This window comes from Pinus tabuliformis, chromosome X, assembly GCF_031772625.1.
Source record: "Pinus tabuliformis cultivar Carrire ecotype Pingquan chromosome X, CPIR1, whole genome shotgun sequence".
In the NCBI taxonomy this organism is placed as follows: Eukaryota; Viridiplantae; Streptophyta; class Pinopsida; order Pinales; family Pinaceae; genus Pinus; species Pinus tabuliformis.
The window spans coordinates 1,200,060,353-1,200,074,982 of record NC_142308.1 but is presented as its reverse complement, the minus strand read 5'-3'; the positions used below and the strand labels follow the sequence as shown (position 1 = coordinate 1,200,074,982).

At 37.0% G+C, this 14,630-nt stretch overlaps 1 protein-coding gene across 1 annotated transcript in view; it reads right to left on the bottom strand.

Moving 5' to 3' along the window:
- Positions 1-14,630, bottom strand: part of LOC149144268 (aminopeptidase M1-like) — a 117,960-nt gene that overhangs the window by 24,630 nt on the left and 78,700 nt on the right. Inside the window, 3 exon segments of the mRNA XM_089448166.1 lie at positions 3,288-3,385; positions 3,473-3,594; positions 3,704-3,992. Of these exon segments, the coding sequence (XP_089304292.1) occupies positions 3,288-3,385; positions 3,473-3,594; positions 3,704-3,992 (509 nt within the window).

Sequence of the window (14,630 nt, the reverse complement as noted above, 5' to 3'; positions counted from 1 at the left end):
CATTTGCTATGATTTTCATGCCCATGAGCCAATGCAAGGGTTTTCTCCATATTTGGACAGCAAGCTTCATTTTTTCTTTCAACTTTCTTATGCACCCTCTTATTGCCATTTTTCATTCACATTGCAAAACGCAAATAATGTAGTAATTTTTTTTAAATGAGGTGATTATTACTTATTATTTTTCGTGTTGGGGGATTTAATGCCAATTTTTTGGTTTTTTTTTGTGCCCTAGATTGAATTAGTTCACTACAAATGTCAAATATGCCAAAAGCCTTGGACCCATTTTGGGAGTATGGGGAGCCTGTTGGTGGGGCAAATCGGGCATATATATCATGCAAATTGTGTGGGACCAAAATGTCAGGAGGGGTTACGCGATTAAAATACCATCTGGCTAGACTCCCTACACATGATGCAGATGTAATGCCTTCTATGTTTTCTAGTGCGGAGGTTATACAAAAATCTCTTGAAGCAATCGTTGAACAAGACAGAAAGATAGCTGCTAGGGAGAGGGCACTGGTCTTAGATAGATAGCCGTTAGTTTTATTTGTTTTGCTACATATAAGTTTATAACTCATGATGACGAGATACTTTATATATGTGATGTTATTTTGTTTGAGTCCTTGATTGGACAATTATCATGGATCAGCGGGATTTGGTATCTTCTTTGAAGTTTGATGTATCATTTCTATTTGACATCATATATATCAGTGCTTTCTTCATATTTATGTGCCAATGTGTTTAGTTCATGTTCTTATTGCTTTATATGTTTAAAAATCTGAAAAAAATGAATATATTATGCATTTTTTATGCTTGCCGATATTTTGCCAATATTTTCACTGATATTGCCGATAAGATTTTTTCTGGACCCTCGCCGATATTTTGCCGATACCGATATTATCAACATTGATCATCACTGCCCCATAGGAGACTTAGACAGATAGATGAAGATATAGAACAGTATGAAATCGGGTCAAGTAATTGACACACTATCTGAGCATTTGACAATGGAAAAAAATGAATATATTATGCATTTTTTATGCTTGCCGATATTTTGCCAATATTTTCACTGATATTGCCGATAAGATTTTTTCTGGACCCTCGCCGATATTTTGCCGATACCGATATTATCAACATTGATCATCACTGCCCCATAGGAGACTTAGACAGATAGATGAAGATATAGAACAGTATGAAATCGGGTCAAGTAATTGACACACTATCTGAGCATTTGACAATGGAAAATTTTCTTTGATATTCATTTTACAAATTCTAGACCCCTAAATCACGAGCTGCCTTTTATGATGCAAAATTTTACTTTTATCCCTAGATAGAGTTATTCATGGAAACTAATCCACTCAACTGAGTTCTTTAACATATTGAGGGTGGAAATTCTTAATTCCAAGTAGTTTGAATAGAAGGTAATTTTTATGTTGAATTCTGAGTATTTCCCTGAAAAATCCATTATTTTGGACCAAATATATACAACATTGTGGATGTGGAAGTTCTTAATTCTAATTTGTTGGCATAAAAGATAAACATTTTTTTTATATTGCATTCTTAGATTTTTCACAAAAAATTCAAATTTTTGGAAAAAATATTTAGAGGCAATAATTTCTTCTTATACCATTTTGCAGAGATTCACAAGCTGCACAGTTTATACAGGTAGTACTTACTTTGTTGATAAGCATTAACATTTTTAAAATTTATTCCCAGTCAATTCCTTAGCAGTTGAGTGTGGGGACAAGATAACAATAGATAGTTGTAACGATAGACATATAGAGCAGTGTTATCAGAACCAGACCGGAACCAGCCGGTCCGACTGGTTTGGTCCCCAAATCAGTCCTGTTCAAGGTTCAGAACTGGAAATGGCCAGTTCGGTGCTCAAACATTCAGTCCTGTAATGGAACCGCTCAGTTCCGCAACAGACAAGCTTTTTTGCACCAAACCAGCAGATTTTGTACCAAACCGGCCGGTTCTGTAGAAGCTGATCAAAGATGTTTGAAACCAAATTTTTTTAAGAAAAAACAGGAATTCTTTAGTGGAGCAGCCTGATATTCAAGCCCATGGTTCTGGTATTGCTATGCAATTCATGGTAATGTTAAGTTCTTAAAGTAAAATTCATTTTACTTAAATTTTTAATATTACCATGAAATGACCCAGGATGTTTGAGAGTGTTGCATCCTTATTGGATTTCATATGAAGAAAGCAAAATTTTAGATCTCACTCAAAATCCAGCAGACTTAACAGTCAGGATTTCACAATTGGGGGGATTGCAATGTTTCCATCAAATTTTGTCATGTACAAGGGTATGGAACTAGTATTTAATCAAAAGCACCAAACCCTCTATATACCTTGATGTTAGTGGCATTGGTTGTCGAACTTCTCTATCACAGCCCTACTAAAAATGTACCCATCACTCAAACAAAACTTGACTCAACATGTTATGTTTTTTTCCATCTTATTTTAATGCTTAGAGGGTGATATTGATGACGAAAATCCCTATATAGGTAATGTTTTTGATGATAGGTAGGCAATTGTTGTAGCATGAATTTTTGGGATGCTAGAGGCCATCTAGAGCCTGTTTGTTGATGTATTTTCATTTCATAGACGGATTGCACTCGATGCTATTTTGGTCATGTGCATCCCTACATGCTTACATAAATGAGAACTTTTTCTTATTTGTGCATAAATGATTTGGATTCATATGGATGCATATGGATATATATGTTTTTCTTTAAAGTTTGAATATTTTGTGTTTTTGGTTAACCAGTTTTTTGGTCTGGCTTTTTTACCAATTCCTGATTCAAAGGGATTTCGGGTTCGGTCACCAGTTCGGCTCTGATAACATTGAATAGAGAGCACCATATAATTAACAAGGGAGCACATTGACTGAGAAATACAAATATCCAAAATATTAGGAAGTATCGTCTAATAAGCCTCAGCACCATCTTGAAGTTTGACATGGAAAGCTTTGCAGCTGAGGCACAAAATATATAGAATATGCTTCTGTTTTAAAAGAGCATTTTAAGACCTCAGTCATATCGATGTGAATCGAGAGCCATGTTATCCTAATACTGGAGCTAAATCATATATAAATTCTTCTAGAGTACTTATTTTTAATCACTTAAGAGAGCCAATACAAAACCATGTTCCCCTACAACAAGAATACTTACAGATTTCCAGCAAATATTCTGTCGAGTTCTGTAATTAAGGAAACGGATTGTTTGGACTTAAATTTGGCAATCAATGCATTGAAGATAAACAAGACGAATATCAATCAAACTTACTCAGCTGCAAACTGAAGAAGATTGATAGTGAACGATTTAAAATCAGCAGCTGACTGAGGGATAGCATTACCAACCACGCTAGAAACTTTATAAGCGATCTGCAAAACAGAGTATCTATAAAACATACTGCAAGATCTACTTTGAATAATTCTGCTCAAGAGAAATCTAAGATAAAAAATACTGACATTAATTAAGCACGATAACACGGAATAGTCCAGCTCATTTCTGTAAGCATCCATCAGAGAAAGTAAAGCTGATAATGGCTGCTTGCAGGCAGAGCATAATGCATATGTGTCATCCAAAATGCCTGAAAAAAAAATCAAATGCCAGTTATTACAGAATGATAAATGCTGTCAAAATTAACTTGATAAGAAGTATACATTTTTAATTACATACATAATAGGTTGACTACTTACCAAACCTATCTGTAGCATCCAAAGATCCTGCTCCTATCGCAGACCTTAGTCTTTTTGCAAGCTCATCATCATATTGTACACGATAAAAGGCAGTCTGTCCAACATTTAGTTTTATCCAGCTTGGCTGGGAACCTGCATCCTCTTGGGAATCCGCTATCCCTGACAGGCTGATGCTTCCAAGTTTTTCACGTAAAAGTGCATTTTTACGGGCATTGTATGAACCATAGCATAATGTGATAGGGATAACCCAATGCCCATTACCAAGTTTTCCACTTGACAAATACTGGGACTGAGGCATAAAAATCACAGGTTAGACTCCTATTCATAACAAGTCTAACACTCTTTAAACACTGATTCCTTCTGGAATCAATAAGATGTTAATTTATATAACTTGCATACATAGGAAACCACATCAAACATGTCATGCACAGACTGACATCTCCAACATCCTTTCTTTCTCAAGAATTTCTTATTAGAAGAATCATAACAGGGAGTCCATATCAATAAAATTTCTATTGCTCATTCACCTAGCTAAAACAGTAAAAATCAAATATCTGTACACAGTTAAGATATATCCATAAAAAACAAGCATAGATAAATCTCACCTAAATAAACAAGGACACTCTGTCCACATCAATACAATTTCTATTGCTCATTCATTTAAATAAAACAGTAAAAAACAAATATCAGTACAGTTAAGATTTGTGCATAAACAACAAGCATAAATAAATTCACCTAAATAAACAAGGACATTTGCAAATGAGTGTGAGCAGAGTATCAAAAATCATAAATCTCCTAAAATGGAAAAGAAAAAAATGTTGAAATGTCACTGTAAACATTAGCTTCAACCCAGCCAAACGTATCTCAATAGACCCCAGGACAATCGACCTAAAAAAAGAATGAAAGAAATAGCGAATATCCAAGACCAGATTTTTCCCTTCAGACTCGCATGTTAAGAGAGCTTGGGAGGATTGTAACCAGGCACCCCCAGATTCACCCAGCCTGGAACTCTCTTCCATGAGGAATCTCAAGAGGACATCATCAGGCTTTGCATTGGTATTTTCAAAATGATTGATGATTAAGGAAATAGATCTGCCTCAAACTCTACATGTACCACCAGTACAAATTAATGGATTCCCTCTATCATCAAATCCCTTCTGCATAACGATGTTCGCATCTTTAGTTTTTGGATGGGGTTATCCCTTTCTATTTACTTCTTTTATATGGTCTTATATATCTTTCTTCTATCACTTAGGGGTAGCCTTGGCACATCTACAACGCTATTATGGCTCATTGTACTCTCTAGTCCCATTCACCTACTTCAGTCACTTGTAGACATTATCAACATTATATTATCTTATCTGGGCACTGCCAGGCTTCTAATAAAGATCCGTATTCTTCTTTTCAAGTTTTTCTGTAACCTTGACAAAATATTAATTTAACAAGAATGTTCAGCAAGACCAATGATGACAAGTCAGTTTTGACATACTGTATTCATTATCTTTTCATATTTTTCAATTCCACACTTTTGTTTCGAAGCTCCAACTGTGTGTATGTCCTATGGCTTTTCATTGCATCTCTCAGACCAACTGACCTAAAAGTGTCGGCCTACCTGAACTTTTTAGACTGGTTACATAGTTCACCCATTGCTTTCAATCAGTCACTTAACAGTTTTCCCCCAAGTACCCAGGGTGCACACATCCTGCACCTGATGCACATGTGGCTGTATCTGTTCCACACCAGGGTCTGAAATGATGCATCCCAACCATTTAGGGGATGTAACCCATGTATCTTGTCAGAATTTCAGGTGCATCCCATATGATGCAGCATCCCCCGTTTGTTATGTGGGTGCTTACCCCCCTCATAATATACAGATAACTAAACATGGTTGTCTATATCCGCATAGCGCTAATACCACATATTGCTTCAATGAATATGTGAGAAGATTGAAACCATCACAGAAAAGGCATCTCATACAATATCCATAATTAGAACAATTTATACATGGGTGATTAAGCAAGCGAAACAGACCTCTTCATATGTCATCTTATGCCTTAAATTCAAAAATGTATGACATTGAACAAATAATGAAGAGGCTTCTTTCCACTGATAGAAGTGATGAAAGGATTCATAACAAAAGCAAAGAGGATTTATGGACTAGATTCTAAGTAAGCATCACTTGTGCAAACTCAGTTAAAGTTTGCCCAATCTTCACATGGGTGGGATGAGTTTCATACAACTGAAGAGGCGTATTTGTGAGGTATTGGAGAGTGGTGATGATGAGAAGACCACTGGAATCTCAATTTTCCTTAAGGTATCAAAGAGAGAAGATATAAGACATTGCACAAAAAATGCATGGTAAAAAAACAAAAGATTCAATCTGACACATCATATGGATTTGGAGACACCACATCTGCATCATGTCAGGCTAGTGGAACTGTAAGTCATGTAGGAGGAACTGCAAATTTCCTTGATGTTGGTGGTAGGGAAGAGGGTCAATGCAAAGTGGCACAATTTCTCCATGCATGTGTTATACAATGGAATGTTCTCCACCTAAGTCACATGGCTCAGGTTCCAGTTCGGATTCGGCCATGATTAGGTTCCGTTCGAGTTTGAATTTTTTGATGAGGTTCGGATGAAATTTTCCATTAGATTCATCCATATACATTCTCTATATATATACATATATTGAATTTAAAATGAAATATAGGATAGAATAGTAAGAAATCAACATCAATAAACACAAAAAATGCTATTACGGACATAGAAATTGCATGGATAGATTACAAGCTTGAGTTGTGACCTGAGGTTATGAGTTTTGATCTATGGACTTGGTCAATGGCTATGAAGTTCGCCAAACCTCAAAAAAAAATTAAGGCTCGCCAAAATTTGAACCTCAAGTTTGAAATTCGACGAACCTTGTGACATAGTTCTCCTTTCCCCCTATTGGCATGATATGGTTCAGGCCATTAAACAAAGCCCCCATGGATACAAGATCCCTGGCTATGAGATAATTAAAAAAATACATGAAATAATTAGTTTTTAATAAATAAATAAAACTATGATTCCATGATTCCAAATCAATAGAGACAAAATACACAAGGTTTGCTCATCTATATACCATGTAAAGGTGAATGTATCAAAATGGCATCGAGTGCAATACATATCAGCAACAAAATACATAATCAATGAGGCTTTAAATGGCCTCTAGAGTCTGAAAACAATGCCCTAAGCCATGGGGCCACTGACCTACTACAAGTCTACATATCAGTGATCAACAACATGATCACTCCTCATACAGTGATGTGTTGTTTGACAGTTGGGTTTGTTGGGTGAAACCCATGAGGCCAGTGTTCAAATCTCATTGAGTATAGTGTCTTGCTATGGTGTGCGCTCAAGGAGTAGACTCCCCTCCCCACGTGAGTCTCGGCTCTTGCCAAAATCACAAGAATTTAGTATATCTGGCTTGCAAGTTGTTGGATGTACTCTTGGTGTTATAGTGGCAGCTACGAGGATTGATCCTGGGTCTCCCTTAGAATAGGCCTGCCAATTACCGATTCACCACGTGGTTTAAAAAAACAACATGATCACTCATCATCATGATCAAACTCATCACCACTACTAGACAAGAGATCATCAACATGAGCTACCAGAGCTTCAAGACTCCTAAAACTCTTCTATGACTTTAGTAATAGCAGTAGTAGTAGTAGTAGCAAAAATAGACATCAAAACTACAAATCACTGATCAACATGGTCACTCATGAAAGTCATCATTGATTCAGCTACTAGAAAGGGGATCATCAACAAGAGATACATAAACATCATCTAGCTCAAAGTCTTCAGACTTGGATTGCTCAACCTTATAACATGATGGAAATTGGAAAGGTTTAACATGCCTAACCAATGATTTTGGTTTGATTGAAGGGTTCATCTCCTCAACCTTATAATGTGGTAGAAAAAGATTAGCATGCCTAACCAGTTTTTTTCCTTTGAGTGAAGGGTACATTCTTGTTAAGGCCATTGTAGAGGAGTTCAACAATCAATACCGCCAACATCAACAAAGTTCAACAATAAATGCCACAAACATCAAGGTTCTTAAAGGGCTTCATGCTCTTGATCAAATGTCAATCCCATACCCTCACGCATGATCGAATCAAATGGAAACATTGCAAACCCCCAAACCACGAAAGCTTGAAAACCATTAAGTCTGCTGAATTTTGACTAAAATCTAAAATTCTAGTTCCTCCATATGAAATCCAATGAGGTCGAAACCACTCTCAAACATCCTGAGTGATTTCATGATTAATTGCCAACATTGCTAGGGTTGACATGTGTCATGCAAATGAGAGGGTAGGCATGTTTTTCTTGAAGGGACTATTTTTGGAGGAAAACAACACCAAATTTCCCTCAAAACTCACAAAACTGCATCGTGTGGGGTCTATAGCTACCCTGGCAATAAACTAGTCGGTTTGACCATAAATTGGCTAGTTCCATCATAAATAGGTCGGTTAGGTTCAGTTTTTGTGAAATTTAGGCGAAATGGACCCTTCAACAGGATTTTTTTGACGGTTTGACCTGGTCTCCCAATGAACCGATCGGTTTGACTACTTTCTGGTTCAAGTTGAACAGTTTTTAAAGCTATGGTTGTAGCATGGTTCGAAGGACGAAATCATGGTTGTGGCTACATTGTTTGGATGTCGGAGGTTCAGAAGGATGCGAACGATGGTCGAGCGGTGCAAGAAGAAGGCTCGAAGGCGGTTTCAATTTGGCGGTGGCGGCAAACTGCTTGTAGCAGAGGCGGAAAACCTGCATGCAACGACATGGAACGAGGTTGCGATTGGCTCGAGGACTAAAGGCGGCTTGAGGAGTGGAAAACAACTTGAGGCTGGTGACAGAGACAAATGGTCTCAAACGTACGATGGTGTGTGGTTTGCACAGGTGACAACCGATGACAACAACAGTGAGATTGAGGCCATCAACAATGTGTCGGGATGCGAACAACGCATGCATGTACTATGACAATTTTTATTTTTTATTTTTATTTTTTTTATACATATGTATTTTTGTTATATAGTTTTTATTTTTTTATTTTAGTACTTCTTTCTCTTTTATTTCGTTTCTTTTCTCTCTATGTATATTCTTTTTTTAGTAAATAAATTTTTTTAGTAATCTTTTTTATATGATGTTTTTTTAAATCTTTTTTTTGTTTGTTCCAGTCTACAGCGCTATTGAAAATCTCCTCCATCGACGCTTCCATAGCCTCCCCGATAACAACAACTGCACAACCGCCATTCATTTGACGTCACAGTGATTGTCTGCTGTCGCTAACCAACTACACCGCTTCCTCCAACCCTGTTACCACCTCGACCTTGTTGTTTATCTGTAGCCACCATTGTAGTGTTGTCACTATTGCCTGGTCCACCAACCTATTACTACCATATTTCGAGTCAAAATAGTAGGGCAAGAACATTTTTTTTATTATTACCAAGTACTGTGGTGGAAGAGTCACAACCCATTAGCCCTATTTCTATCAAATAGTGACGGTAGAATTATCCAAAGTTGTGACTCAAATAAAAGATTTATGGTATGAATAAAAATTGATTACAAAGAAGTGATCAAATATTTAAGAAGAAAATAAAAAGAAGAAGGATTATTAAAGCGTGCCCATCTTTTACAAGTTATTTATTCAAGGTATAAATTGTTAAAGGTGAATTAGAAACAAAAGGTATTAAAAAAAAGGTATATATATATATATATACCATCAAGATTTTAATATTCCACATAAACAAGGAGTAACAATATTAAGGGAAATTTAAAAAGAACAAAAAAAAAAAATTTGAAAGTTCTTTTATGAAGGGTACCTTTAAAACCCTCAGGTTGACGAAAATGGATTATAATCCAGAGTTGAAGGAAGGAATTTTTTCTATAATGGTCTTTCAATTGCAAATTGTAGATCACTTATATTAAAAGGGAATACCCAAGGGAAGGAGATTATTATTGCTATCAGCACAAGTGTCGAGGAAAATTACATCAATGTTATTTTGGAAAACCAACTATTAATTCCAAAATCAAGCATAGGTTAAAGAAAATTAAAAAAAAAATGGCGAAAAAGAATACGAAATTAATGATTTACAAGTGACAATTGATCATTATGAGTACATAATCTCAATTTTGTGTTGTAACTACGCTTGACAAAGAGGTTGACATAATTCTCTGTTGACCTTGGTTCAAGAATTAGGTACGTTCATTCTAAACACAGAAAACAAATTCTTGATGTTCCCTTACAAGAAGAAGATGGCATGACAACAAAATCAAAACTGATAATGCCTTTAGCAAAAGACCTTAAGGATATTTCGAAACTAATGTTTCAAGAGAATCCAGAAACAAAAAGATCTTGAAGAAGTCATATCCAACAAAAATAAGGAAAAATCATGTTTGAATAAACCATAATTGTAGTCTACTCACTCAAACTAAGAAACTTAAGGATGATAGGAAATCATTGGAAAAGTTAGAAGAACTTATCATGAAAGAAGCGTCGAAGTCCTCAGTCCAAGTTGAAGATAAAGGAATAAATACCGACCCAGTTATTATCACAACTTAAGAGGATGAGAAACCAAAAGAAGTTAAAACATATTCAGAAATTGCAGTTCAAACAATGGACATTCCAAACAATGATTCGGCAACCAACTCAACAACAACAATGCCTGAAGGAAATCAGGAAATAACCACTACCATGATAAGGGAAAGTCCAACCAAAAGAACTATTTATTGACATCTGAATCACAAGAGCAGACTTTCCAATCAATCTGTGTACCAGTATCACTTGAAATATAAACGACAAACTTATGTCAGTGTTCAAAACAGGTTATTAGCCATAGAAGAACAACATGCTAAGGAACTGAAAATCATAGAAATTAATCATTATAATCAAATGACCATCATGCAAGACCACTTGATCACTATGGAGGAAAATCATGTCAAAGTAATAAATGATATGGAAGTTGGTCAGATATGTCTTCAGCATAAGTTGTTGACCATGTGAGAAAACCATGCCAAGGAAATCAGTGCTATGAAAATTGAGCATTCTAATCAAATGAATGCCATGAAAATTGAACAGATCACTCTTCAGAGTAAGATACAAAAGATGGAAAGGTCACAGGAGCAGGACTATCAGCATAGATCAGATGATGAAAGAAACAAAGAACTTTTGACAGATCATAAGCCTCCCAGTCCACCAAAGCGATTCTCATCTCATTGCGAGGAGGTCACTTGCCCCATTGAAGACAGGTTAACTAGAAGTGCCATGGTTGAAAAAGAAATTGAGAAAGATCAAGCTTATGTGTCACCTTTGACAAAGTATAGTCAGAATAAGATTGGGCATACCTCAAACTCTTCATCCAAGCATTCTCAGAATCAAGACAAAAAATCTACATTGGTCCTATTATTAGCAGCACAGCCTGTCAAAAACAAAAGTAAGACAAAAAAGAACAATGTTACACCAAGTCTCCGGGACGGGGAGACGCGGGTGCGGGGAGACGCACAAAGGGGACTTGTGGGAGTACCCTCAAATTTTAGGGAAATTTAGGGGAGACGGGGGGACGTCGAGGTATATATAATATAATTTTTAATTATATATATTATATATATGTATATAATTTTGAAATTTTCATGTTCATATTCATTGTTCAATAATGAAAGCATATTAAATAGACTAATTAGTAATAGTAATACCAATACATTGAAATTTCAAATTTGATCCATACATAAAATTTAAATTCATAATTGAATCAAATAATAACATATTATAGCAGCAATGTTGTTGGCCACGTGGAGGGTTTGGTGGAACCGTGAAATAAACACCCACCTAGCAAGCAGAGGTTGAACCCATGTTTTAAAGAGACAAACAGCACAGGGAAATCCGAAAAACAGTTTAATAATAATAATGCATGGCCTGAATCGGATTAAAATTTAGAAGGTAGATAAAATGTTAAGAGACTGGCATAGTAGATTGCAAAACAAAAATTACCAGCACAACAAATAGAACATAACAAATCGTTGTTTCAGCTGCTGGGTGCGTTTGGTGGAACCATGGAGCAGCAATGCTACCGGCTGCGTGGAGCAGCAAGGTAACCAGTAACCACTGCAATGTAACTACTAACAGCAAGTCGCTGCATGGAGAAGAGGGAGGATAAGGCGTGAGCTGAAGCTCTGAGGCTCTCGTGGGCGCAGTGGGAGCAGATTCACACTGAAACGATGGAAGAAAAAAATGCGCTCAGTTGTTTTAACTTTTAACAGAGGTAAGAGCATAATGAATGGCGACAGAATGAAAAGTAGAGTTAAACCTAACTTTTCATGTAATTTTTTATTTGTAATTGTTAGTTTAGTTTATTTTTATTTTTATTTTTTTTTAATAAATTAATTTTCATTTTTATTTTTTTATATATAAAGGGTAATTAGACAAAAATGAAGGGGGGACGCCCAGAAGAACCCCAATTTTGGGGGGGGACGCCCAGAAGTACCCCATTTTTGGGGGGGACGCCCAAAAGTACCCCTTTCGGCGAGTCGAGTCTCCCACCCTGGGGAAACGCACCCCCTTGCGTCTCCCCGAGTCTCCCCAAAAGGGGGACGTGGGTAACGCACCCCCGAGAGTCTCCCCATCCCGGGTGCGTGGGGTGCGAGGGGTGCGCGCACCCCACCCTGGGGGACGCGTCCCTGTGGAACACTGAAAAAGAAGGAACAGCTTTGATGCATCTAATGGTCGAGAGCAGCTCAATATATGGATAAGTCAAAGTACCATGATCTTCAAAATTCAGCATGGCACGTCTGAGAAGCAACCCACAGACCTGCTTGAAAGTCAGCAGATGCTCAGTATAGTATCTCTAACTGACTCCCTTTCATTTATGTCATTAGTTAGTTTCCTTTTCAATTTGTTAGAGTAGATTTTTCTATCCCAGTAGATATTCTATATACGCATGATGATTTTGATTATGAACAAATATCTATTTGATGGACTTGTGTTTTCTCGGATACAGGATTTTGGATTCTCGCGTCACTTCATTGAAGCAACGTGTCCCCATATGGAGCCAAATGTTGCAACTATTTTGTCACAAGTCCAAGGAAGCATTGTACAAAGATTATCAACAATCTGAATCATCAACGAGCTACCTGTCATGTCACTGTAAACCCAATTTCTGCAAATTGTAATGTAAATGATGCTCGTACGATTGTTTAATTATGTAACAACCTAGACAAGCCTCTGATTTTGGCGAGGAATTTCATCCTAGGAGGTTTTTTAACCTCACCGAATTAGGTGTGTTTCTAAACACGGATAATCGACAAAGTTTTTCATCAAGCTTGAACCCCAAAGCTAGGGTGGAATTTATTGACAAAGTCTTAAGTGAATCCTATTGTTATATCGAGTCTTTGTAAAAGTGGTCTGGGAATAATTTAAGCTATTTGGCTAAATTATTTTATTACAGATCACTTGGTCTACAAGGTCATATCATGCCGCAAAATTGGGTAATTACTTTGAGGGTCTATAACAAATGGGTGTTCCCCCGTTGAAGGTTGAATTATTGTAATATCTAATGTAAAAAATAGTTTAGTGCATGGTCCCTCATACTTATATTAGAATATTTCTATTTAGTATTTAATGCTCATTCTTTTAGCTGTTGCTATTTTTATTCTTTTAGCAGTTTCTTAAGATGAAACTGATTGTTTCCATATTCTACATAGAAACCTGATGTTTCTATTATTGTAAATATCTTTGTATTATCATTGAGTTGTTTGCTCATTCCAAATTAATTCATTCAATATTCTTTTATGGTATCAGAGCACAGGGATTTTTTTTTCGAAATAATTTTTCATAGTTTGAAAAATTCAGTAGTTCATTTCGAAACTGCTCTCAGGGTCTGTAGATTTCTTGATCAGCTATCCTCTTCGTATCCTAATCTCTTGAGTTCCTTCATTCCTTTCTAAGGTCGAGCCCTCTGTAAGCCAGGTAGCCTTCACTGAGTCTTAGCCTCGGCTTTGCTCACTGTGATAAAAGCTTACAGTCGTCAATCTCGATACAGAAAGGGATTCTTCTCCTGCATTGTCATTTTATGAGGAATTAACTTTGTGGCGGAATCGTGAAATTGCCTTGAAATTAAAATCCGGCATTTCGAATCCGGGGGCAGCAGTCTATTTGTCGGCGAGTTGAACAGTTTATTTGTTTGAAGATCTGTTGTCTCATCGTGGCACTTGAAGCCTAGCCACTCTCGAAATTTGCCACCGGAACCCTTCCCTTTTCACTGAGAATATCAGTGTTCGCTGCTCAGCTGAGGATTTGCTTTGCCACACGGGAACGTGGCAACACAGTCTACACGCCCGACGCCCACACAGTCTTCGCTACACGGGAATCGCACGCCCGAATCATATCAAAGTTACAGTAATATCATTCCATTGGCTGCCCCCGTGGTATCAATCTATTGACTGTCTCCTCCACCAGATCGAGGGCCTGAATCAGAACCGGAAGCGGTAGCGGAAACCGAAGTTGAAGCGTTTGCGTCCAAAGCCGAAGCTACAGTTAAACCGTTTTTTTTTCCCTCACGTATTTTGGCTCACGTATTCAACAGATCGAGATCCTCCAGAGATTTAAGCCCCGCTTGCATCACGTGACGGCATTTTCCAGATCATAGTGACGGCATTAAAAATATCACGCATTTTCCAGGCATTTTCCAGTGACGGTATTTTCAAGTGACGGCATTTTCCAGATTCACGTGTTTGCTTAGCGATTTGATTAAAGTTTATTGTGATTTTCTTTGAAGCGGTGGGACCAGAACAGCATATATATAATCGTGGACAGCTTCAGTCTACGTATTTTTTTCTCTCTCTTCAAATCAGCTTTAATTTTATGAAGATACAGATCTGAGTTATTTTTGTGCAA